The sequence below is a fragment of the Oenanthe melanoleuca genome, chromosome 12 (assembly GCF_029582105.1).
Source record: "Oenanthe melanoleuca isolate GR-GAL-2019-014 chromosome 12, OMel1.0, whole genome shotgun sequence".
Classification (NCBI taxonomy): domain Eukaryota; kingdom Metazoa; phylum Chordata; class Aves; order Passeriformes; family Muscicapidae; genus Oenanthe; species Oenanthe melanoleuca.
In genome coordinates, this window is record NC_079346.1 from 19,988,938 (window position 1) to 20,014,836 (window position 25,899).

The window sequence follows — 25,899 nt, forward strand, 5'->3', positions numbered from 1 at the left end:
CCTGAGAGAATTACTGCATCTTCCGGCTAACCAACATATCTTACGGAAGTAATCTGTATTACTTTATGTATGACTGGAAAATAAAACAATTACTATTAAACCAAAATATTATCTGCTATCAGTGGCCTTTTCTGCTGGAATAGAAGAGTATTTTCTTTGGGAATTCCTTTCTTAGGTCTCTAAGAACAGTGATTTTCACAGTGGAGTTTCTTCCTCTTTGCATCAGATCTCAAGAGAGAAGCAAGATTTTGATGACTCTGTAATAGATACCTTTGCCAAAATCTCTACCCCTATATGTCATCTAGGCTGTGGGCTCACCATCCCAGGAAGTGTTCCAGGCCAGTCTGGACAAAGCTTGGTCCAACTTGGGAGAGTGGAAGGTCTCTGCCCATGGCACGGATTGGAGTAAGACTGGCTTTATGGCTCCTTCCAACCCAGCCCAGTCTGTGATTCTGATTTATTGTGCTGCATGGAAAACGGACACTGTAGACCACTGCAGCCATCTCTGCAACTCTTTAAGCTACTTAGACTAGTATTTCAGAAAGTACAGATGATTGTACAAGGCTGTTAGTGAGACACGCACATATGGATCAGCCACTACAGTTCCAGATCAGCTGGAAACAAATCTCCTAAATTACGTAAGTTCTAGTTAAGAATTACCTTGAGTTCCTGAAGCTGGTCAGGTTCATAGAGCTTTGGAGACAATGCTTGGGCAAGGAAAGCATCAAGTTCCTGGCGCCGCAGAATGCGCACCCCCGGCCACTGTACCATGTACCTGTGAGGGAAGCACAACTCAGTCAGTGGCTTCTTAATGGCTCGGTCAGAAACCACCAGTGTAGACACAGGACATGCCACAGGAGAGAAACATGCTGTGCCAGTGATAAGAGGAGCTTTAAGATACCACTTTTTTTGCATACTAAGTAGCCTATAAGGAGAAACAGTGTTTTAGCGCTCAAAAGGCAAGATGAAGTTCAAGAGAACCAAAGACAAATTTACATTTATCATTCTCAAAAATAGCTTAAATTTTACCATGTGTAAGATGCTAACCTTGGATTCTGAAAGAATTATAAGCTAGTTGTCTTAAATAATTATCCCAAATGTAAGCATCTCCTAATTCTCCTCTGTCAATTTTCACTCTGAAAATTAAGCAGTTCAGGATTTTGGATCTTGTGACTTTTTCTTTGGAAAGCTGAAAACTTCTGTTGTGAACTTCACCCACAGAAGCCTCTGAGGTCTCAAAAGTTGTTTTTTTACCGAGTAAAAGTTGTGTTTGAATCCTTGAGTACACTAATGGAAAACTAATTCAAATTATACAACTTTTTTGCAACAGGAGACCTTTTTTGTGTTCCCGTCCTTTAGAGACTAAAAGTTCTCCTTTAGAGACTGAAGAAGAACTACACACACACTTTTCTACAAACAAACCAAATCCCCTCTCTCACTGAGGCTGTAAATATGAAGTAACACTTTCTAGAGATGCAGAGTATAACTTTTCCTTGGTTCTGATGTCCCTGGAGGTGACACTAACCTCAGCACACAGCAGAGCACCATAAGATGAGTGGGCACATTAGTTGGGTTGAGCATTGCTGGTGTGTCTGATCGCATACAGGCCAGGAACGCCCTCATCCGTCGGTTCTTGTCTTCCACGGCTTTGCCCAGCCACAGCTTCTTCAGGTTTGGGCAGGTCCACTCCCTGAACGCCAGGGCTTCCACTAGCTCAGGGGTCTGAGGAGATTTGCCTTTGTAAGCAGCCCATTCCTTAATTATCACTGGTGAAACTGCAGAATGGCAACAGAAGAAAGAAATCAGCCTGACGTAGTATTTAATATTCCAGCATTTATTTCAAACTTCATATGCAAGAGACTTTGATTCAAAAGCATCATTGAGACTGCAATATTGTGTCGGATTACAGTGCCAAACTGATAATTCAAACCCTGCGTGAAATATCTTTTAATTGTTATCACTTACAAATTAGGTGTATACAGACGTGCATACACTAGGAATGTCATGCTAATATTTTCAAATGAATATCCCACATAGAGGAAATACACGTATTTTTCTAAAACAAACAGCACAACTTTTACTAGAAGTGTTCAGTGCCAGGGTGGACACTTCCAGGGCTTGGAAAAACCTGGTCTACTGGAATGTGTCCCTGCCCATGGCACAGGACTGGAAATGGATGGTCTTTAAGATCCCTCCCAATCTAAACCGTTCTGTGATTTTAACTTAAAAGTGAAATTTTCCCCTAAAATATCTGTCATATCTCTGTATGATCCTACTGTCATATCTCACAATACTTGTGTGTGATCAGAAACCTACAGCAACAAATAAAAACAGTACATAAACACCAACATATTCCATAGGTGGTTTTTTAAGAACAACATGATCTTAGTGATTTTATTTCAGTCATATTTAAATCTGGTATTATTATACTGTAACTGTTCAGCTACTGCAATGGAATGAGATCTCAAGTATAGGCAGGCGTGGAGTTCTTCTCCCTAAAAACCTCTACAAAATGTTACATAAGCTTTCCCATTTATTGCACATTTATTGCACTGCTTTCTATGAAGAGGTTAGTGGCTTTGTGCCTAAGCTCCCTTTCATCCACATCAGTACTAAGACAGTTCACTATACATTGCTGCTAAATCATCTCCCTTCTTCTGTTTGAAGACAACCAGAACAGAATGAACACAAGTTCAAGTCAAGGCTGAGACACGATACCTTTGGCCTTGGAGCAATCCCAAGCCTGACACAGTTCACAGCATGCCTGCACCCTTCTGACTCTGAGCCAGTTATGCAGTGTGGAAAGGTTCAAGGAACTTGTTAGTACAGGTTCAGGTTACAGCCTAGGGAGATTTCCTGAGGGAGCCCAGACCTGCTCTTTCTGCTGGAAATCCACTGGATACAGCCCAGGAAATTCATCCCACCAGTGCCAATACAGGCCTGACAGCTGCAAAGCCTCCTTCAGCAATGGGGCAACAGCCTAATGTGTGATTCTAGAGCCCGGGGCAGGCATACCACAGCAGAGTTGATGGCTAGGATTTAAAACAAAAACTCCAGAACACCCCAAAGAGCTCTCCTGCTTTTTGGAAAAAACCTAGCCTAGCATTACAGTTACTCTTCACAGAACTCAGGGAAGTTTTACAAAGATCACAGGCAGCAATGCAAATAAGCATTCTGATATATTTAGTTGGCTGCTTCACTATAAAATCATGTTCTATTTTGGTTGCTCCCAGGTTTTATACACCACTGCACTCTAAAGATGGGCTCTAACAGCTAACAGAGCTACCCTCCCCTGGTGCACAGCTCACCTTTCTGGGTTTCTCTGCTTGCTTAGGCCCAGAACAGCAAACACAAATAAAAGTATGTATTTTATATGTGCTTTCAAACCCTTCTGTAATTTGTTTAGGTATCAGAAACAAAGTTGTACACACCACCAGTGTTCCCCCAATGTTTCTTTCACACTAAACACAAAGACCTTAAGCTTGGAAGAAGGTAATGTTTTACGCCTCTATTTTCTACCTTATGTTTCAACATTCAAATATGGTTCAAAGCTTTCAATATGTGGATAAGAACTTCCATGGCCCTGTGACATGAAGGTCACAGGAAGAATACCTTAGCCTGTTCTTCAGTCACATGCTACAAAGGTCACACTAGAGATGCACACTGCCTTCTACATTGTGCTAAATAATAAAAATAATATACGAGACTCCCAGAATGGCAGGAGTGGAAACAGACATTAAAGTCCACCTTATTCCATCCCCTCAAGTGGCAGGGCGACCTGTGCTAGGGCCTTACCACTCTCAGGAGGAAGAGTTTCTTCCCAAAATTCCATATTTGCCCTCTGGAGGCAATTCCCCTGCCACTGCAGGCCCTTGTCCAAGGTCCATCTGAAGCTCTCTAGGAGTGCCTTCAGGTACTGGAAAGGGCTCTATGCTCCCTGTAGCCTTGTCTTCTCCAGGCCAAAGATCCTCCCAGAGTGTCTCCACAGCACAAGTGTTCCTGCCCCTCAGATCATCTACATGGCCTTCTCTGGACTTGCTCCTGCAAGTCCATGCCCTGTGCTGAGGGCCCACAGCTGGCTGCAGGTAACCACGCTTCTTGTGGAAAGGTTGTACATGAAGGTCCATCTAGACAGCTGGAATACAGTTTCCTCTCAGAATGGTAGGGATGAGGAATTGCAACTGAATCCATTAATAAGCAGCTCTAGCACTGTCTACCCAAAATTAGCATTTAACCTAACAGATAAATCCAGGACTTGTCCATATCCACTTATTTCTCCAGGGCATTTCTTAAACCTTTGAAAAATCTGAGACTGCTGCCAAACTCAGTGCATCCTCAGCTGCCAGAATCACAAGATGTATGGCATTTCCTCCCATGATTTCCACTGAGAAATGCGCAGTGCCTACCCTGAAAACTACATCGACAACTAGGATCAGCATGTTCAGCCCCATTACCATGGTGATTATACTGTTTTCACACCAAACCTCATCCTACTACTTTTGAATACATACAGAGGCCTGAGACACCACACAATCTACGGACCTCTGCTTCCAACAGTGCCTTCACGACATGCTAAGCTTAATCCAAGCAAAGAGGGTCAGCAACAACGTACACAACAGTAACCTGCTTGATGAACACTTGAGTGCCATTATGGGCTCTGAAGCCACCAGCCACAGCATCCCAGCAGAGCTCTGGTTGCCACGCACAGCTCCAGTGGCTCTGGTCTTATTCATTACTGTGTTTTTGAAGCTTACAATCCTTCCTGACAGCACAGCTTGAGCTCAGTACGCTTGATTTTGCACAAGGGCTACTGCCCAAGAGACACGGTTTTCCTCTTGGTGCCGGCTGAGTACATCCGTGATGGGAACAGCACGTCACAAGGTGGCTGAGCTTAAAATAACAAACCTTGGGATCCAACCAGGAGCTCTGACAGCTTGTGCAAGTGTGCCTTTTGCCACTGAGCCGAAAGAGCAGATGGTTTCACTACACACATGTATTTATCAGGACATGGAAATAACCTGGTTCAGAGCCTGACAAGTAGAGCAAGGGAGACCCTTGGTTTGCACCCCCTGCAAGCACCATGCCTTTGGAAGCCAAACACAATCAGGCACTCTGTGACCCAGCATCTCCTGTCCTCTGGGAGCAGAGATGTGGCCATGTACAGCAAAGGCTTCACTTATCAGACAGTGATCGCTGAAGAGCCCCACCGACTGCTGCTTCTGTTGTTTCTCGTTGACATACAAAAAAATAATGATTTAAAAGACAAGAAACCATCTGTTTCATAAAAGATCCATTATCTTGCCATACATATATATTTAATAGTAATCCTGACCTGTCAGTTTATTATGCATCTTTCCCAGCTTCCCATAACCCTCACATGCAATACAATGCACTATTATTATTAAGTTGCCAGTTTTGGTTTTGTACAACAAAGATGACAAGATTTTAGATATTAATATTCATTACCTCTCTAAATAAATTTTAAGGATCATTTACATTTCTTCAGGAACTGACTTCTTAATTCTCTTAACATATCTTAATTCCTAGGTTTTTTTTTAAATTGTCTTCATTACCTGTTTCATAACTTATTCATTTCTGAGAGCAGCAAAATAACTTAGAAACTGGAGGAGAATAAGCATCACTAGTTCATTATAGCCTGGGCACTCAGAAAAATTAGAGAAGAGTAACCAGTGTTTCAGACACAGGTTTCTCCTTATGTCTTGCACAGACCGCCCAAGCCCTGCTGCCCTGTAAGAGAGCCAACCAAAATAAAGGCACTGGTTCCTGCACCAGAGCCCTTCCACATCCCACACCTGCACAGCAGCCCAAATCTATCTTCACTGCCACTGCCAGCCTCGCAGTGAAGCAAGGAACTTTTGGGCATATGTTCAAATTGTTTTGTGCTTTTTTAAGAGCTTGGTCAGTACTAAGCTAGAAGTAGGTCAGCAGCTGAATGCATCCTGCAGCAAGACTTGCCAGAGCTCCCATAACTGAACCAAGTCAGCAGCAGTGTGCTCATCCTCCACTGAGAATAAATTCTGGAAAGCAGGATAAATGAAGAGAAAATAGAGATTATATAGGCTTCCCCAGTAGCCTACAGAGAACATTCTAGGTTTACAAGATTAACCTGAAGCAGACCTCCAGCGCTCAGCCACTTCACCAAAAGAAGGCTGTTGTACATTTTCAGGACAGAATTCTCATGAGGATAAATGGCAACTGCAAATAAAATAATCATTTTAATCCTGAAATGACTTTGTAACCTGAAATACCACTATGTTGTGCGAGTTTTAAGGAGTAAGAAGTTTGTGAGTAGCTGTGCTGAGGTATTATTTCAAACAGGGTAAATACTGATTCCCACAAAGTAGCTGGCAAAGATAAGCAGCTTTTCAAACATCATTGGGAGATTATCATCTTCACTACAAACATACAAAAACATTTCACAATCACAAATGGAAAGAGCAAAGGGAATGAATATAAAGTTTACAACTGACACTTATTTTTATCCTTTTACTGTGAATGATGATTTCATACATTTTGAATATCAGATTCTTAAATTTAGCATAGTGACAGCAGACTCCTACATTTAAATACTTGTGCTGCTGCTGCTGCTGCCGTGCACTGAATGCTTCAGCATTCCTGTAACCTTTATAAGCTGCTACTGCAAAGTTCATTCATTTCCTTGTATCCATTCATTATAACAAAAACACTGCAGAATGAGGACTGGAATGACAGTAATTCTTGGAAACTGAAGATTTAAAAAAACGACTTTCAGATTAATGAGAAGATTAACATCCACATCTCTGAACAAGTCAAAGGATCTTTTGACAAGGCTTTCTGCAAAAGTTAAGTCTGTCCTCACCCAGGTCTACCTTTGGCTACATTACACCCTGATTTCTATGGTGTTTAAACTAGGGTTTTTATATGCCAATACCTGAAGGACAGAAGATACCTGCAAATTTCCCTGAGGTACCTTCAGGGACATATTTGGGAAGCCAGGGAAAGTTAACCTGCACATCTGTCATTTCTGAAAAAAGCAGGCAGACTGGTATGAGTGTGCAGAGAATAGAAGTTTCCTAAACTCCAGTTCTGCCATACAAAGAAATGACATCACAAGCTGACATCACTCACTGCAGGGTCTGGAAGCAGTTTAAGCAGACATTCAAAACCAAACCTCAGAGCTTCCTTAGAAACAGCAACATTTACAGTTCTTAAACTATGATAGGAAATAAAATTTCAAATTAACAACATCTTTTTCTCTTATCCATGGCACCAAATAGGCCTGAAATTCCTCTGGCATCAGCCACCCTGACAGGATCTTAGCAACAATTCTCATTCACTCCATGGTACAAGTGGCTCTGAAACCTCAGCAAAAGGAAGAGGAATAAAGCATGAGTTCTGCAGTACGTACATTCTGGTGGAAGTCTGTTCTTTCTGAAAGCAAGCCTTTCAGTTTTCTTTCTGCTTTCTGCCAAACTAAACAGGACTCCGTAAACATACTGACGCACTGGCCTATACAGGAGAGCAGCAGGAGGCAAGTCTTTGTTGGCTTCATCTTCTATAGAAACGGCGATTTTGATTTCACCCTTTGGCATGAAAGAAAGCAGAGAAATATGACATGTTACAGTGAACAAAAAGCATTCAGGTATGCATGGGAACCCAATCCAACCCTAATACATGTCAGCTAGTCAAGACAAATGCGATTCAGTAGAAAAGTGGATCTCAGCTCAGGGAAGGATTATCCCAGCCTGCTTCATTTCCTCCAGGTTCTGTTGCTTTTCTTTTTCTCTTCTCCACCACACACATATTTGTCTGGACCAGCTACATATGAGGATTAACTAAATATTGCTCTTTTAATACAGGTATTTGGAAAAACACTACACATGGAAATAGAGCAATGTGCTTTTAGACAGCCAAAGCACATTTGAAGCTGATCTAGATTTCAGGCAGTTATTTTAAAACATATTCATGCTGTCTAAAAACACCAATCTGACTTTTTTTTTCTGCAGGATTTGAAACAGTATTGGGGACTCACTGTAAAAAACTATGCATAAGCACACTTGGACAAAAAACACCTAACCGGGAATTACTCCAGTAAGGTTGGGGTTGAATATACCTATGTAAAAATTCAGCATTTTATACCTTTTAAGAAAAAAATGAAAGAACCTTTCAACATTTTCTCTGAAAACAGCAACATTGTTTCCTGTTAACTGCACGTCCAAACATGTTAAGATATTCTTGGAAAACTACTGACTGAACTGCCCCCAAAAATCAATCTTCATTTTTAACACTGACAAGAAAACACTCCATTGTGCTACTTTCTCATTAAAAAAAAACAAAAAAAACCAACCTATTTAAACTATCCCAGTGATGAATCCTGAAGGTGACACCTTGAAGTGGTTACATTAGGATATTGTCAGGTTTAACTCGGACAACACTACCTTAGGTGTAAGGTTATGTCTGAAAGGTCTCTCTCAATAACAGCAACATAACCTGGAACATGTGCCCATTTCTAAAGAATCTGCATAATTCCACCACAAGGTTCAACAGACCTGCACTAGGGTCACAGCAGCCCCTGCAGCTCCAGGCTGAGCCAGAGAGGCTGGAAAGGGCCCAGCAGAAAAGGCCCTGGGGGTGCTGGTGGCAGTGGCTGAACAGGAGTCCAAGGTGGGCAAGAAGGACCAGGGCACCTTGGTCTGTTCCAGCCCTGGTGTGGCAGCAGGAGCAGCACAGTGCCCATCCCCTGTGCTGGCACTGCTGAGACCCCATCTCGAGTCCTGGGGTCAGTTTTGGGCCCCTCACAACAAGAAAGAGCTTGAGGGGCTGGAGCGTGTCCAGAGAAGGGAACAGAGCTGGGGAAGGGGCTCAGCCTGGAGAAAAGGGGGCTCAGCCTGGAGAAAAGGAGGCTCAGGGGGAACCTTCTGGCTCTGCACAACTCCCTGACAGGAGGGCACAGCCAAGGGGGTCGGGCTGGGCTCCCAGGGAACAAAGGACAGGACAAAGGAAATGGCTTCAGGTGGCAGTGGTGGAGTCCCCATCCCTGAAGAGATTTAAAAGCCATGTAGATGCGGCACTTGGGGACACAGTTGAGTGTCTTAGCAGTGCTAGGTTAACAGCTGTACTCAATTTTCTCAAAGATCTTTTTTAACCTAAATGATTCTGTGATTAAACATCAAGTAGCATTTAAACATGCTAAGAATGTTAGTCTGCTAACAATGTTTATCTGTGAAAACAGAACTGGCATCAGTGGTCTTCAGAGACCTTTTGATTCTTCTTGTCTCTGACAAAAAACTGTAAGAACACGACAGCAACACGAGCTGTGGTACTAAACAAACAAATGGGAAATAGGAAATTCAAGCCTCAACCTCCACGCAGTAACATTTACTTTGATGAATTTCAGATCTGCCTGTGGCCCTTATTATCCTGAAGAGGATTTTTAAGGTGCTTAAAGGTTAACAGGCATGGGGACAGTGCCATTTTGCTAGCTGCTGGTACAAAAGGGATTTCTTAGAGCTGATGTGTCTCTTGGGGCCTGGGTATCAGTAATGGGAGGGATCAGACTGGGAGAGAAAACGATCTCGTACTTCTGAACACTGAAAATAGAAAAGACTTGGCACAAACACCAAAGCACATATGCAGGAATTTTTAGATGGAAATGGACTCTGCATAAACACATGCACACAGACATATACACCCATGCACAGACATATATACAAATAACTGCAAATACTTGGGAGAAAAATTAATTTTGTAAATAAACACTTCTAGTTATAGTAATCTCATATTTATCAGAACAAAGTACCATATCAGCTGTTAGAAAACAGGGAGGGGAAACTGGTTCAGATAACTAAAAAGGGACCAGAAGTTAGAGCATTAAGAAGGATGTAAAAATATGGTACTCTTTAGCCAAAAATGCCAGGCCAATTATTTTTACAGAATCATTATCTCAAAGTACCTAATTTCAAAATGTCATACCTTGGTTAGGACATGAAAGATGTAGGGATACATTAACCCCTTCTTGTGCCTGTGCTCTGCCACTCGTAATACTTCAGGTGCTACTGGAGGTAATGGAGGGGTGGTAATATCCATGTGGTTTCTGGTGGGCATGGACAACAGGCATGGGATTTGTGGATTACTGCTTTGATTCCCTTTGACATCAGCTGCCTGACTTCCTGAAGAAGCACTAGAGGAACCTTCTGCCTGTAACAGAACATACAAAATAAAGTGCTTTGGATCCAGAAACATAACAGGAGATCAGCCAAAGGAAGTAGCAAACTTCCTCCCTCACCCCCAGTGAAAATAGTACATCTTCACGCTGCTGCACTGTGCAGAACACATCATCCAAAGCTGGCTGAAATGTTTTCAGGAAACCTTCAGCCATTGTTTGCTAGTAGAACCAAATTACTAAGAAAATACATATTATGATAAAACTTTTAACTCATTAACAACAACAGAAATTACTATTTTCTAAAAATTTTAACTGCATAATGCAGAAGTGAACTCATGGCCTTTTAATGACCTGTGAATGGTCTCTTAACTCAGTATTCCTGAGATACTTCCAACTCAATGTGATAACTGAGAGTCACACAGTCTGTATTTTATCTACACTTCTATTAACATAGCCCTTCTCAGCTTGCAATTCTAGATGAAACAGAGAAAATTACATGGTTCAATTAAATAACATGTAAAATACATAGTGTCCAAACTCAATAGCTGGGTAAATGCTGTTGTTTTTTTTGGCTGCTCAGGGTTTTTTTAACATAAAAGCTCTTTGTCTGAGAAGACTGTAAGAGAAAATGGCGAAGTATTCTGATTGGAAGACTAAAGCGCCATTTTATTCCAGTTCTAGAAATGCAGTTCATAAACTTATGGGGAATATTATGCACAAAAATATACTGTAAACCTCTCAGCCTTTATAAGGATTTTATGTTGATTTCTCATAGACACAACCAAAAAAAATTTAGAGTTCATTCCTAAAAATCCTAGTCTTCAAAACCAAGAGCTGGTTTTAGCTTAAGAGTTCATGTTAGCTTCACACCTATAAATTATCATAGCAACAGTAAAAACTCTTGAGAGCAAAATTTGATCACTTGATGATACATCACGCATGAGTATTTTCACAACAGGAGTAAAGAAGTTCACATGCTTCCTAAGACCTGAAAAGCAAAGCTGAAACAGAAATGGCCAAAGCATGAATTCCCACAGAACATGTAACATAAAAACTGGCCCAGACAAGCTTGGGTAGCTATCTTCAGACCCATGAAAAATAAAAACCTGAATGCAAACAACAAAAAAACCCACACGGCTTCCAAGAGTCTTCTACAGAAAGGTGTAGGTAGTAAAAACGGGCTTTAGCAAAACACCCAAGGCCAACCTTCTTTTCAGATGACACTTTAATCATACAATCAAAGAGTATGTTACTGAAAGACTGTATTTTAGTTGGTAATATAGACTTCATTTGAGTTATAAAAATCAAAATATACAGACAAAATGGCTAAAACCTGTAAACCAGAACACTTCCAAAACAACATGCTATAAAATGCTTTTCTATCACAGCTTTATTAAATCTATGTTAGAGTATCAAATACTTCCATATCAGGTTAAGGATTTTTTTTCCCCTGCCTTCTACTATCCCAACAATTGTAAATCAGCAATGCTGAACCACAGCGAGAAGTTTATGGAACTATCAATTACTGGGGGCACACAGAGAAGATGACAAAAAGCCCCATATGAGAGCAGTACTTTTCCTCACTGCAGTACCAGGCTTTTCCTGAATCTGCTCCAGCAACACTCCAACACCTAAGCTGAGGAAACACCAGTTAAAAGGAGATTCTTTGCTTTAGAAATATTCATCCAGCCAAATGAGAGGAGCTTACCTTTGTCATGTAGAATCACACTGTGAGATGAATGTCAAAATTCCTTGCAGTTAAGTCAAGTGAAAGGAGTGTCAAGACTGCTGCTACCTGCCTGACCTATGCTGGATTTTCAGCACTTCAGAAATTCACATAGCTCACTCAGTTGAAATCTTCATAGAATCAGATTGTAAAGGACCTTTGAGTCCATCTCATTCGATCCCTGCCATGGGCAGAGAGACACCTTCCACTATCCCAATTTGCTCCAAGTCCTGTCCAGCCTGGCCTTGGACATTCCCAGGGATGGGGAAGCTTCTCTGGGCAACTTCTTAAGGAAAAGTAAGTACCACCTCTTTTCTCAATTATTGATGTTCAACTCTCTAGGAAATGAGTTGATTTACAAAATGTACTCACAATCCTTCCTGCTGTGCTCAAAAGATACTTCTGCCTTCTCCTGCTACCGAGGGTTGACAAAGTGGTTTGATAATTAAAAAAAACAGGCAAGTAAAGCTCAGGAGCATTACTACATTAAACTGAATATACTTAAGTCAGCCTGTGCACACATCTCTTGGAAAGTTTAGTGAGTGCTCGTTCAGCTATGGCTCAGTGTGGCTATCTCTGGAAAGGACACGCCCAGGGCAGGAGGACCCACAGGGCTGCTGCACACAGGGCCTGGCTCAGCAGAGAAGAAAGGAATGTAATAGGTCAAATTAGCATTTGCATACGGTGACTAATCCCCAAGCAGATACAGCTATCCTACAGGTGCAGTCTGCAGAAATAATAACCACAGATGGATGAAATCATCCACTTGATATTTTAAGCACAAAAGCCCAACTTTACTGGAATTCCTATGCCAAAAGTACAGGGAAAATGTTCTGTTTGCTCACAGTGTAACTAAGTCAAGATCAGGGTTTTTTGACAGAGTTAACTGTTGGTGTACAGCTCCACCATCAAGGCAGAGAGATATTAAGTGCAAATGCTCTGAATATTCTTTCAAAACACAGATCACACATGGAACAAACACCATCATGTTCTTGATTTGAACATGGTTTGAAATCTCAGATTTAATATTGATAAATCTTAATCAAGTGCTTATCTAGCCCATCTTTACCTAGTTAAGCAGAAACACTACTGGCCCATGGAGCTACTTTAATAAGCATTATGTGAAATTAATATAATGCAGTTGTAAAAGACTTTTAACTCCTCAGCTGAGCTCCAATACACCTGCAGGAGCCTATGGCTAACACAGACGGTGTCAGAGCTGTGGTTACTGCACTGTGGGTTACAGGGCATGGACTCTGACTCCACAGACACTCAGACTGCCACTCCTTCCTAAAAATCCAACACACACTACTGGAAATCTAGAGAGCAACATCTGAGATTGCATGGTGAGACTGTTGGCTAAGGGCCAAACAAGGTTATTGACTTGTTCCTGGTTTGTACCTAGTATTTTCTAAAACATCCTATTTCATGCCTGGTTTTATGTATATGCTACAACGTCCTTGGAAAACTTCCTCCTGTACTCTTAAGTCATTGTTTTGTAATTCACAAAGTGTACATGTTTGCACTAAATACCTTGGATCAATACTGAAAATCCTCCTCCAAGTTTGCTGTAAAGCTTTAACACAAAGTAATAAAATGTGATGTCTGGAATTTAGGAAATACCTTTGTTTGGTCTCCCAGTTCTCCACGTGTTTGACCTTCTGACTGGGTTCCTGGCTTTTCCCAGCCTATTTTGTTCCCACTGACATGGCTGAAGGACAACAGAAAGAAGAACATCATACTAAAATGCAGTTTGAGAGACAGTGAAATAAATCCTTGGTGTCTGTGACCGGAATTTTGGGCAAGATACTCTGATTTTAAGGGGTGCTTTCTATTAAAAATGTCCATTTGCAGGAGTCTTGGAAAAAATTTCTGACATTCACATTACATTTCACCCAAATTTAGGACATATAAACACTATAAGTTCAGTGAAGTTTTGTAGATTTCAGATGAATTATACTGTGAAGCACGAGTATTTTTTTATACAAAGTAAAGAACTGGAAGGCTTTATGACATTTACCAAAACCTCACTCTCAATAAAACATAAGGGCAGAAGAGGAAAAACACCCAATACTATTTGGTTTTGTATTCCTGCTTAAGGAACAAGGTGAGAGATTGAACCATACACGTCTGCAGTTCTAGTGACTCAAAACTATCTTTTTAAGGTCTAGCATACCACTAATTTGCAGATTTATGCAAAGTCCAACTCTGACGAGTTAGACTTCAATGATGCTTTCAGCTCAGGGTATTCTATGATTGATTCTATGATTTTTACTTTCAGGACACAGGTAAACGATTTTGAAAGTAAATTTATTTTAACAAAAGCTGAGTAAGAGAACATCCTCATGAGAAACTTACTTCACTGCACCCCCGTTGCCTTCATCATTGTCAGAGGAGGAAGATGTAGAAGAGGCAGGAAAATAGGTTGAATCCACATGGTTAGGGCTCCCGCTCTGGGCTGGATTTATTGGAGAAGACCGTTCATACAATGGTGTGTGTTTTCCTTCGTGAGGAATGTTACTGTAATTGTTCTGCTCAGACAGACTTTTTCCACCTGTTTCCAAGGTGATGGCTGGCTCAGAGAGGCTGTATGGGTATGGACCCTGGCCTTGGGCCCCACCCTGACTGGACATCTGCTGGGCCTAAAATAAAGGGATCTCTCTTGAGTGAAGACAGCTAAGACTTTGCTTTTAAAACAAAACACATTCTTTAATCAAGTGGCCTTTTCCAAATGTACTTAAATGCATTAAAACTCAGCCATCTTGTGCATCCACAAAAATTGTTCCACCAGAGTCTGTAGCACCCCTTTAGTTCCAGATTTAAAATTCAGTCAGTGACTGCCCACACTGAAAAAGCTGGCTACACCTTTCCCACCTGGATTCCAATTTGCTGCGCACAGCAGGCCTCTCCCAAGAAGCGGGGCAGAAGCTGTACTTACCACAGGTTTTGCTTGTAGTGAGGTCTGTGGAATGTTAAGCATCTGAGAAGGAACATATGGTGGCACTATCCCAGGCATACCAAACTGATTTGGTCTGGCTGCTGTATTGCAGGGGAGGAGGGGAAAAGAGAAGGGAAAAAAAAAAGAAAAAAACCAAGCACTCATGATAACACTCCGCATTTGACACAAATGTTACCGTGTTTGTCCTTTTGCTTCTATGGTTTATTTATTCTTGTTCTGTTGGCATGACTGTTTTCTCCCATGCGTTTAATTAATTATAATTTGTAATAGTTTATTTTAATTAATAATTAATAACTAATAATTTGATTTAATTAATTTTTACCTTTCAATAAAAATACTTTGTAGCTTGTGAAGTGTATTTTATGTGTCTCATCTTTGTATCTCATTGCTGCACATTCCTATTCTATCTGGGAATCAAAGACAGCTTACAAGAAAAAACCTCCAAGAGATGCCATAATGGAGACACTGTCAATGTCACGCAGATACAAAATGCTGGCATTTTGAGTATTTGACCTAGAGTAGCCTCTAAACCCTTTAGTGCAGGTCTTTGGATGTAAATAAAAACATCCCACACCCTCAAAGAGAGCAGGAAAAATCTGTGTCAGTGTACCAGTATGGTAACTGAAGATCTTTAGAAAATTTCAGCTAAAGTGACATTTTAGTGTTAAGATTGGGGAATGAGTAGGAAATCTTGTGATCACACATTTTAATTTTTAAGCCTTGAGAATAATCTGCAACACCGCAACAATGTGTGGCTGCAATTTGAGCAGGTTTGTTATGACACCAAAAAGTCAAAGACTATAAAGGGATTTCTAATACATGCCAGCAAGGCCAGTAAGAAACAATAAATACGTTTTAATGACTAGAAATAGCAACTATCCTCATGAATGGGAGTGGACACTAGACTTCAGCTGTTCCCAGAATCACTCTCTCAAGAGTACCAATGCCAGAATGGATGCTGCAACAGCCAAGAAGAAAAGTAATCCAGGTTGTTCTCTTCTAGGACAAGAATGCAATCTCAGCACATATCCTACGAAAACCTTCTTCTGAAATCTCACCTTGACAGGTCAATGAGAATTGCCAGAAGATATAAACATTTTTCTAAGAGGCAGCCACCAATATAATTTCTGATTTAAGGTTACCCTAGGTTTTGTTTAAAACAAAAAGCCCAGTTGCTGTCATTACTTACCTAGGTAATGTGGTGGATGAAATGGCATAGGTTTATTAGTTGCCGAGTAATAAGCAACCGCTCTCTTAAACCGAGTAACTTTGTCATCTGTTCTAGACTAAAATAAAAAAAAACAGATATGTCAGAAGCACTTCATCTGTAGGTCAGTACAGGGCTGTACAACAGTTAATGTACACCGGATCTCAGGATTAATGCCTGTGGACCCTCCAGGGCTGCAGCACTGCTCCAGTACAAGAAATGCTATGTCAACCCATGTAAGGGTAAACATTCAGCCTTCAGGTACAGCTGAGTCTCAAAGGCAGTGAACATAGCTAGGCTACAAACTCCTCTGGTTATCAAGAATTTACAGCACTGAGGGTAAACACAGGTTTAATTTTCACCCCCAGAAAGCATGGAACATGAAATTAGGACACCTGAGCCACTGCAATATCAGCAGATTCATATTATCAACTGACCAAATCACTATTTTATCAAGTGAAATTATTCAACAAAAATGTACAGCAAAATGGATTTTAGAAAAAGAAAGCAAGACAATATTTGGCTTTATACTTCACCTGCGAATGCTGAAAAACATCTTTTGCTATGGCATCCAAATCAGTGGTGTCCTGAATGTTGCGGACGTAGTCAGCTACGGCTTTGATCACTACGTCACACGGCGGTAAAACTAACTGGTGAGCACGTACCTGTGAGCAAACACGGCAGGTGAGCAGGGAGTGAGCACAGAGATGGACCCCCCTCTACTGACAGTATCTGCAAAAAACTCCCTGCTCCCACATGTACTATCTAACTTCTTCTGGGCCTTCTGCTTTGTTTTTAAGACTTCACCTCAAACAGTGACTCACAGAATTACAATATACTTATATATATGTGAAACCTCACTCCAATGTAAATCTGGTTAAGTATCAGCTCCAACAACAAACAAGGTCAACAATGCTGATTCTTTTACTGCTTTGTAGCTGTGCATTTTCTCCAGTACAAAATGCTTCATCTAATTCATCATACACCATGATCTTCATCATACACTCACATATATATGCCAGGAAATACTTCGACACAGTTTATTTTCTGAGTGTAAAGTTAAAGCAGAATTGATGAAAAAGACCCACTGGAAACCCAGGACTTCCACCTCAGCATTCAATTGGTTACTCCTGAAAATAAATTATGACTTGGCCTATGATTATGGGAATGTCTGCTCCTATGTGCCCTGTGTAATCCTACAAAGGGAACAGTAGTTTCAGGCCAAGGAACCTTACTGGACCTCTGCAGAATTCCAGCCAGGCAGCAGTGCTGCCAGCTGGATCTGAAGAACTCCTCAATCGTCAGCAGCTCCTGCTCCCATCCCAAGTGCTGCATAGGCTCACAGGGCCAGGAACGAGGTCTCCAAACATGTGTCCTACATTCTAGAAAAAGCCTGAGCAATTTCTAAAAATTCTGGCGGGAACCTCTGCGCAATTCTGAAGCACTCTGCCTGGGCCTAAAGGGGCAGCTAGGTTTTTGCTTTTAACATCTTTTAACATCTGTTTGCAAAATTCAGTGATTCAGAACCTGAGAGATCACTATTATGATTTAACAGTTCTGTTTTTAAGATACAAAAAAATTCAAAAGATCTTTATGCATCCTTACTGTATTCTACACAGAGATATCATACTTTACTGGAAGATAGGGCAACTTAGTCTGGTCAGAAACATTTACGCAAAATTCTGATTAAACTTTACTGGTTTTATCTCTCCAAATTTAAAACTCATACCACAACTCTTTTTCATTTTATATGGGGTCTACCACATGTGATTATTTTCTTCTCTGCCCTTATCTGATCTACTTATGATGTGATTTCTTACACAGCTGTCTTCATATTTAGACCATGGAATTTTAGCCAGATACCCATTTTTGTTAATTTCCTTCTCCTAATGTCTACTTCCTACAAACGTCAGGATATTCATTCTATATCTGGTCATTCTCTCCTAGAGAGATGAGCTCTATACTTTATAAGCCCAAATTAAACATAGAAACAGAATGGTTAAGGAACCTTAAAATCCATCCAGTTCCATCCCCTGCCATAGCCAGGGACCTTCCACTAGCCCAGGTTTCTCCAAAACCCATCCAACCTGGCCTTGGGTATCCCCAAGGATCAGGTGCAGCCACAGCTCCTCTGGGCACCCTGTGCCAGGGCCTCCCCAACCTCACAGGGAAGAATTTCTTTCTAATAACTAACCTAAACCGGCTCGTCTCTTCAGGTTAAGAACATTCCCTTCATGCTCTGTCAGTCCATGCCCTTGTGAAAACTGAACTGTTAAGAACAGTTTTGTTTAGTGTAGTCAGTAGCAGGGTAATTATTTCTATCTCAGATACTGAAATGTAAGTTTACATACTGTGCACTCTGAATATAGACAACAATACTAAATATAGACCGCATTCACATGTAAGCTTAGAGTCACAAATATTGGTAATGAAATTTTGACCACATTTTGCCAGAAGAAGGAATAGATTTTCTTCTCCCTGGTAATAGAAGTCAGTTGCTGAACACCTCCCATTTTCCTCATATATGTAACATTCACCCATCTCTAAAACAGCTGAATCATTCCTTGGCTGTGTCACACTGGGTTTGCTCTCTGCAGTGCCCTTGCAGAAAAACCCTGCACCGCTCCCTGAGTGTCCCTGCAATCTCTGCTTGGAAACACAGTGCATGACAGGAGTAAGCAATCTCCTGTTAATTTATGTGATCTCCATGATGGCAATACTGAATAAACCATTTAAAGCTGGCATCACATCACTCTGGCACCAACAGCCAGCTCAGGCCCTGGAAGTTTAAAGCCCAAGTGAGGCAGATCAAGGGCTCACTTTGCATATTGCTCCCATTTAGCTGCCTGTAAACAGCCCCAAGATCTGACTAGAGCATACTCTCAAATCTTGAACTGAGACCTTCTGGAAGTATGTTTTACAGATCTACAGACATTTCACATATTTGGACTTTCTTCTGTTTCAAAGACATCCAGTGCAGATGTGAGAACATCCTCAAAACTAAGAGTATCATGACCTGTGCTACACAAAAGTCTGAAATTAAAATGGTGAAATAAGATCTACATTCCTGATATTAAAGATTAAAATATCTTCCTATCAATTTCAGAACTTTCCAGAAACCCAAAACCGTTGATTTTATACTAAATCATAAAGAATGTTTCTATTGTGTGCGTTATTTCTATTGTGTATATGCATGCATTAAAATATAAGCTAAGTCTTGCTAGGGATAGGAAAAATTCAGATTTGCAGTGGAATTTACAGAGCATGTGTTGGTGGTTCAAACTCAGTTTTAGTGTCACACATAGCATTTTAGAGAAAAATCAGCAGCATGTTTTATCAATTTCTTATTAGAAGAGTTACTTTTTTCCTTTATCCTCTAGAGAAGTGTTTCTGACAAGCAACACTACAGAAAATCAATTCTGGAAGGCAAACATGGGGGTGGGCCCCATACTTGCAGGCAATCAGGTTGGAGAGCTTACACCCTAAAAGTGGCCCAGTTTCTCTGCTAGTTGTAAAAGGTCTTCAGTTTGTGACAGAGCACTGACAAAAATCACAAGTCACTTATTTGTGCACTCTTAAAAGACTAAGTAGGAAAAGGCAACGAATTCTATAAGGGTATTTGTCAAAACAAGAGGCAGAGTAATTTACACAGAACCAACAAGATAAAGATGTCTTGGGTTTGACAAAATAAACTTGCAAAAATGCTTTTTTGGAAGAGAACAGACTCATAAGCACAACTCCACAAGATGATCAGGATAATGTAGAAGGTACCTAAGCTACACTTGGGAAAAGGTCCCCAACTCTGGGAACACCCCAGCTGCCCACTGTCTTCAGGAAGCAAAGCCTGCAGAGACTAATCAACACCACATTTAAAGCTGTATCTGCTTAAAACAGTTAATCGGTTCAGTTTCATTTGCGAACCATTAAAAAAAAGACCTCAAAAATTTGGTTGCTGTAAGGCAACACACAGGGAACATCTTTTTTCTGTTGGAGAGTGAAAAGGCTGCAGATACGAAGAGGAACATGAATTATGTCAGAAAGCAAAGGAGAGAGCAGAAGCTCAAGCCAAAGATGTGATACTGACAGACTTCACTGAGACCTGTGGACAGCCCACTCTGAACCTGAGGGCTGGGCTGCCATCCAGAACTCACTGACAAGCTGTAGGGATGAGCTAACAGGAGCCTTCAGAAATTCTATAGCTATAGAAATGAAGCCTTGCACCTGGGGCAGGAGTAACCCCTAGCTACTCCGCAGGCTGCAGATGTGCCAAAAGGGACCTGGGGCTGGAAGACACAGCAGGAACAGGAGCTGGGGGTGCATCCTGGCACACCCAGGGATCCCCCTCCTCAGTGCACAGCAGATCCACTCCAGGGCACTGCACTCTGTCTGGGACTCCAGCCGCACATCACAACAGTTGAGCTGGTTCTGCAGGCCATCCAGATGGTCAGAGTCAGGAGCAATTGCTCTGGAAAGAAAGGGCCAAGGGAATGGGGCTTATCCAGCATGGCAAAGACAAGGCTTTGCAAATACATGCTTTTACTACCCATAGAAAGGTAACTAAGCACAGAGAGCCAAGCTCTTTACAGCAGTATGTTGTGCAAGAGCAGAAGGCACCAGATACAGCCTGAAACAAGAAGGGCTCAGAATGCACACAAGGCAAAACATCTTCCCTATCAAGACCATTAAACCACAGGGCAGGCTGCCCAGTCTCCAGCCTTGGAGATTTTCAAGACTAGTCTAGGCAGTGCCCTGAGTAATCTGCTCTGATCTCACGCTGACCACACTTTTTACAGGAGACTGTACTAGATGACTTCCTGAGGTCCTTTCTGATCTGCATTATAATGACCCTTAGCATCTAAAAGCCCCACAAACAACAAGCCACTTACTTGAAGTCTATCTTAATAGTGTCGCCTCTGTCATGTCAGCAGCAGAAAATTACCTAAGCACCTACTTCACATATTAGTCCCTCTGGCAAACACCCTCTGAAGCCAACAGAGTAAGACAGGAATTTCCTAGAGAGATTCAGAGAAGAAGCCTAACCTGCATATTCTGGATTGCTTTCTAGAAGCATCTGCCTCTCCACTGAGATGGAACAACCAAGGAGATGGAGTGTCCCTGCATACGCTTTTTATTTATAAAGGGAGACTACATTAAGCTTTGTTTCTAAGGTTACCTTAGACTACATTAAGCTTTGTTTCTAAGGTTACCTTGTGAATGAAGAGTCAGCATTCAGTGGTCTGTGCTCCCAAACAGGCACCAATTCCTACCAGAGGTAAGAAACTGCCCTCCCAAACTCACTCTAATAGTATTACACTTTGATCTTGAAGCACCATACTGCAACCAGTTTTCCCAAAATAAGAACCAAACTGTCTTTGTCTTAAATCACAAAGCACATGAATAAAAAGCAGAATAATGCTAGTTTACAAACAAGGTCTAGCAATTGGATGATTTCTCAGAAAATCTATCACCTCTATCTACCCCTGATCTGGGCAGTCATTTCAGTGAACTCTGCTCTCAGGTAGGTGACAAGACTCAAGTGCAGATCTGCACTCTTATGAGATTTTTCCACAGGGACATTTGGACAGATGAGATCCTGACTCCCAACAGGTCACAGAGCTGGCTTTTGATTCTTTCTCCTTGTTCCAGCTACAGCAATTCACATATCTTCACTTAAATTTGGCCAAGGAATCTTCCCAGTTCTGCTGAGCTGACAGGATTGCTGGTGTCTCCTGAAGGGCTTTTCATCCAGCACATAGAGACCTTGTCCTGACTCTCGGGTTCACTTCCTTTCAGATGTTAGGTACAGATTCTTCAGTCAGGTTTTCCATTTTCCTCTCATCTTCCCATTTCTACTCAGCTGTTTCTGGATGAACACTCCACCAATTAAAATAGAGGGAGGGGCTCCTCTGGTTTACTTTTTTCACTTCCCCATGGTGACTTCCAGGGGAGAGCCAGCAACTTCCACCAGCAAAACTGGTAATTTCTTTTTTAAGTTACTCTTTTTCACTGGTGAGCTGGGAAAGCTTCTCTTGCAGGAAAAGTATCTATTTTGCTCTAGCATAATAAAAGATTGAAAGAGAATCCAGGAAATAAATTGTACTTTATTAATTGTCACAGTTCTCCCTGAAAAGCAACAAATCCGGCCACTGGAACAGAATCTGTCCATTTTGATGCTCAAGTCCATACTGTTTTAAAGACAAAAGATTAAAATGTTTACACAATGAGGAAAAGCTCTCTAAATCCTGAGCTGAAAGAGGTGTGGGATCAAAGCCCTTAGTTCCCAAGCACGGAGAACACTCATTTGTGACTCTAAATAGACACAACAAAGCAAAGTTTGTAAGCATTGCCCAGGAAGGACATCCTGGGGAAACACAACAACTTCCCCCCCATTTCTAGGTTTCATGAAGGCTTGTGCTTTTTGAGACACTTCTGAAACTACTCCTTGCTATCAGCCTTGTGGTTAACAGAAATGGTTTATTAGGCATTCATAAAATTTACAAGTAATACTGCTTTGTGCACACGTACACTGAAGAAGTCCCTACAGAGCGCTGTGGTGACATCACTGACATACTAGCATGTCAACGAAATTAAACTCAATTAATGAGCTCCTGAAACAAGCCATCATTTCAAACCATGAGCACTCTAAAATTAAGGCTGAAACAAATAGGCAGTTGCTCCATTACCAGTAACTAAAGAAGACTGGTTTGGTGCAGATGTGTTCTTCCACCTGACACCACTGCCAGGCAGGAGACAGAGGTGCTGTGCTGTTTGGGGCTATGCCCTGAACAAATGGCCAGCAACCTGCCGTGAAATTCAACAAATCTTGTGTTGTGCTAGCTTTTCCTCAGTCAAGACACTCATCTGGGGCTCTGCACTGCTTACAGTGCAGCAGTTTTCACAGAACCTTTAATAGCCAAATAGGAACTGCTTTCATATCTAATCACATTGGTCAAAGATAAAATCCATCAGGGAGGACTGCCTATAGCAGGCCAGCATGCTCTGAGGGTACATGTTTCATTTCCTTGGGATGCCAGCTACAAAGTCCAGTTGGCATTTTCACTGAACAAGTACAGCTAGATGCAAAAATGACAAATATCTAATTTTCATTCAAGTAATTCAGTATAAATTTAGAGGTCCTTCCAGGAGGTCTAGGTATCTGAAGCCATAATCTGATCTGACTGACAAAAAAGTCTACTCAGGCTAGACCACAGAAAAGAATCACCAGAAAGTTTATCAACCACTTGGCAAGAAGCCCTACATTTTAACCTCTTTAGTAAGAAACGAAAATACAGGCACACTCACTTATTTTTTCACCTCAAATTTTACAAGGAAGTAGCAAACATGCATGCAGGTTTTGTTTTGCCACTCAAGTGTGGCAAACACTTACCTTTCTAAACACCAGAGCGGCAGCAAAACAGAGATGAGTGTAACATCAAATGTCACAGCTGTTCACTAAGCAATGCATGTGCAAGCCTTAAAAATTCTGCTGAAAATCTGGAATCTGGTCTTAAATTCTACCTTTGGCAAAACAAGTTTTCAAAGCTTCATAAACTTTCAGAACAGAAGAGGAAAAAACCCACCTATTTTTGATGTAGAGATAATAAAACAGTCTGACAGAATTTACAAAAAGCAGATTATTTGCTACATGGTACACCTTAGGAGAAAAGCAAATAGATGTATCTGCTGTGGCAGAGAGAAAGGTCACTATGATCCCATCCTCTGATGTGTCCAGTTTCCCTTTTCTAGCTCTCTACTTGGCAGATGCACGAGGCAAGTGTGATGAAGCAGCAGAACATACACACTGTAAACTAAGAGCATCAGGCAACTTACTTGTCTCACCCCCCCACCTAAAACCTACCAAAGGCCACTTCAGCTTTCTCATGCAATCTGTTCTCCAGCATATTTACACTTTAAATACCAAAAACGGATTATTACACACAAACTCAAAGCGACAGAAAATAAAACATGATGGTAGGAAGACATACAGCTCATTATTTTTCACAGCTGAAGAACATGACCAAACAAAAAACTCTCCTCTTCCAGAGAGAGGAGAGCAAGAAGCTGCATTCTGCAAGCCAAATCACAGTAGAGCTCTGGCTTGTGCAGCTGAATGGCACCGAGGGGGATCACGCAGGCTAAGTTTAGCCTTGTAAGGCCAATGACCCCAGGTATCCTCTGCAGCCAGGGACTGGGCCACCTGAGGGTGACTGAGCACAAGGGCCTCACAGAGCTGCTCTCAATTAACCTATCACATTGCTCTTGTTAACCGTAGTATTGATTTTAGCTTAATTTCTCCTAGTTATATTAAATCTGTACCTTAAGTGAAGCTAGTGGATGTTCTGGACCAAGTAAACTCCAATGAAAGGAAGCCAAATCTTCATCAGGTAGAATATGATTACCTGTAACATAATGCAGAACTCATTTAAATGCACTGTAAAACATTACACACTGTTTTTACATACAGCAAACAAATCTGCAATCAGTCCTCAACTCCTGATCAAGAGGATTAACAGATTAAACTTGCAGATAGCTTTCTGTTACTCCAGAAAAACCTAACTAGCATGCTGCTGCTGCAGCAAGAGCCACTTGGTGTGTGTGAGGAGCACTCCTCCATGAAACCAGCTCACCTACAGCAGCAATGGAGCCAGGCACAACTCAGGGTCCAGCTCGTGCCAGTGCGTCCTGTTAGGGAATCCTCAACAGACTCCACAATGGAGGTGCAACAGAGTAAGAACCCGTTCTGCTGCTCCCTGACACATGCTGGCAAGGCCTTTCTGCAGCCCAGCACGTGCCATTGCTGATCCACCCAGGAGCTGTCTCTGGAATCTGCTCTCTGTTCCACTGTGCAGCATGAGTCAAGCAGCAAGGCACCAGCCAGGTTTATCTAACCTTCAGGAACACCAGCAGCTCCAGTGACACTTAGCAGGTTCCCAGTTCCTGAAGTTTCTTTTGCTAACCTGACCAGGTCAGATGGGACATTGGGCTGGCAGGAGGGAAGGAATGGGAAATTATTTTGTTGTTTCCATGGACAGAGGTAGAGACTGTATTTACCACACTTTTCATACCTAATGGAAGATCACCTATGTTGGTTTTTTTTTTCCAAAGCACATCACATTAAAAAAAAATTATTAGTAGGAAACATTTAAAACATTTGTATTAATCAAAGACATAACTAATCAACCTCTGATGGAGTTCAGTGGCTGTGGACCCAAACTTCACAAAGAGCTGAACAGAATGTATTAACACAATTCTGGCAGAAAACTTCAGGATATATTCAATACATGACTTTATAGAGCAGCAGTTTATTAGTGAATGTACTGTTCATAAAGAATATAAAAAGATTCTCTGAATATTACAACAACTGTTTTATTTATTTTTATTTTGTTTGTAAAATCATCTAGTTTGCTTTTAATGCTCTTTACCCTGTAAAAGCCCAGAAAGCTGTCCCCTGCCTGGTGACAAGCTGATGCCTTCTCAGAGTGAGAAGTCTTTGTGTCCAATCAATACTTCATCCATTACCAAGCTCTCCAGCAAGGAGATGCTATAATTTTTTTTTTTTTACATTAGGAGCTATACTTTAATCTCACATCAGAAAGATTCAACAAGTTTGCATATAACAGTCACACTCACTAATCTGGTCAAGGTAAGATTAGACAGTTTTTCAGTACAGGCTTACAAAAATCTATTGTAGCCAGAGCAGGACAGTTCTGTGATAACTAATAATTACTTCTGCAGATGCTACCTTTTAGAATACTCAGGACCTCTCTCCCTTCCACCAAAATCTCAATTTTGTTTGGTCTCCATCTGTAATTGCAGTTAATTCATCCCCCCAGAACACACAC

The 25,899-nt window shown here is 41.4% G+C and overlaps 1 protein-coding gene across 4 annotated transcripts in view; it reads right to left on the minus strand.

Annotated features, from left to right (window-relative positions):
• Positions 1-25,899, minus strand: part of FAM120A (family with sequence similarity 120A) — a 48,871-nt gene that overhangs the window by 13,045 nt on the left and 9,927 nt on the right. For 2 of the 4 annotated variants that reach the window (XM_056501944.1, XM_056501942.1), the window contains exons 3-12: positions 24,374-24,456; positions 16,594-16,722; positions 16,040-16,136; positions 14,830-14,927; positions 14,250-14,533; positions 13,515-13,602; positions 9,973-10,197; positions 7,409-7,583; positions 1,526-1,775; positions 661-775 (exon numbers count right to left, since the gene is read on the minus strand). In XM_056501944.1, coding sequence (XP_056357919.1) covers positions 661-775; positions 1,526-1,775; positions 7,409-7,583; positions 9,973-10,197; positions 13,515-13,602; positions 14,250-14,533; positions 14,830-14,927; positions 16,040-16,136; positions 16,594-16,722; positions 24,374-24,456 — 1,544 coding nt within the window. Of the gene's footprint in view, positions 1-660; positions 776-1,525; positions 1,776-7,408; positions 7,584-9,972; positions 10,198-13,514; positions 13,603-14,249; positions 14,534-14,829; positions 14,931-16,039; positions 16,137-16,593; positions 16,723-24,373; positions 24,457-25,899 lie in introns of all 4 variants that reach the window. The other 2 variants (XM_056501943.1, XM_056501939.1) reach the window with 1 other exon arrangement.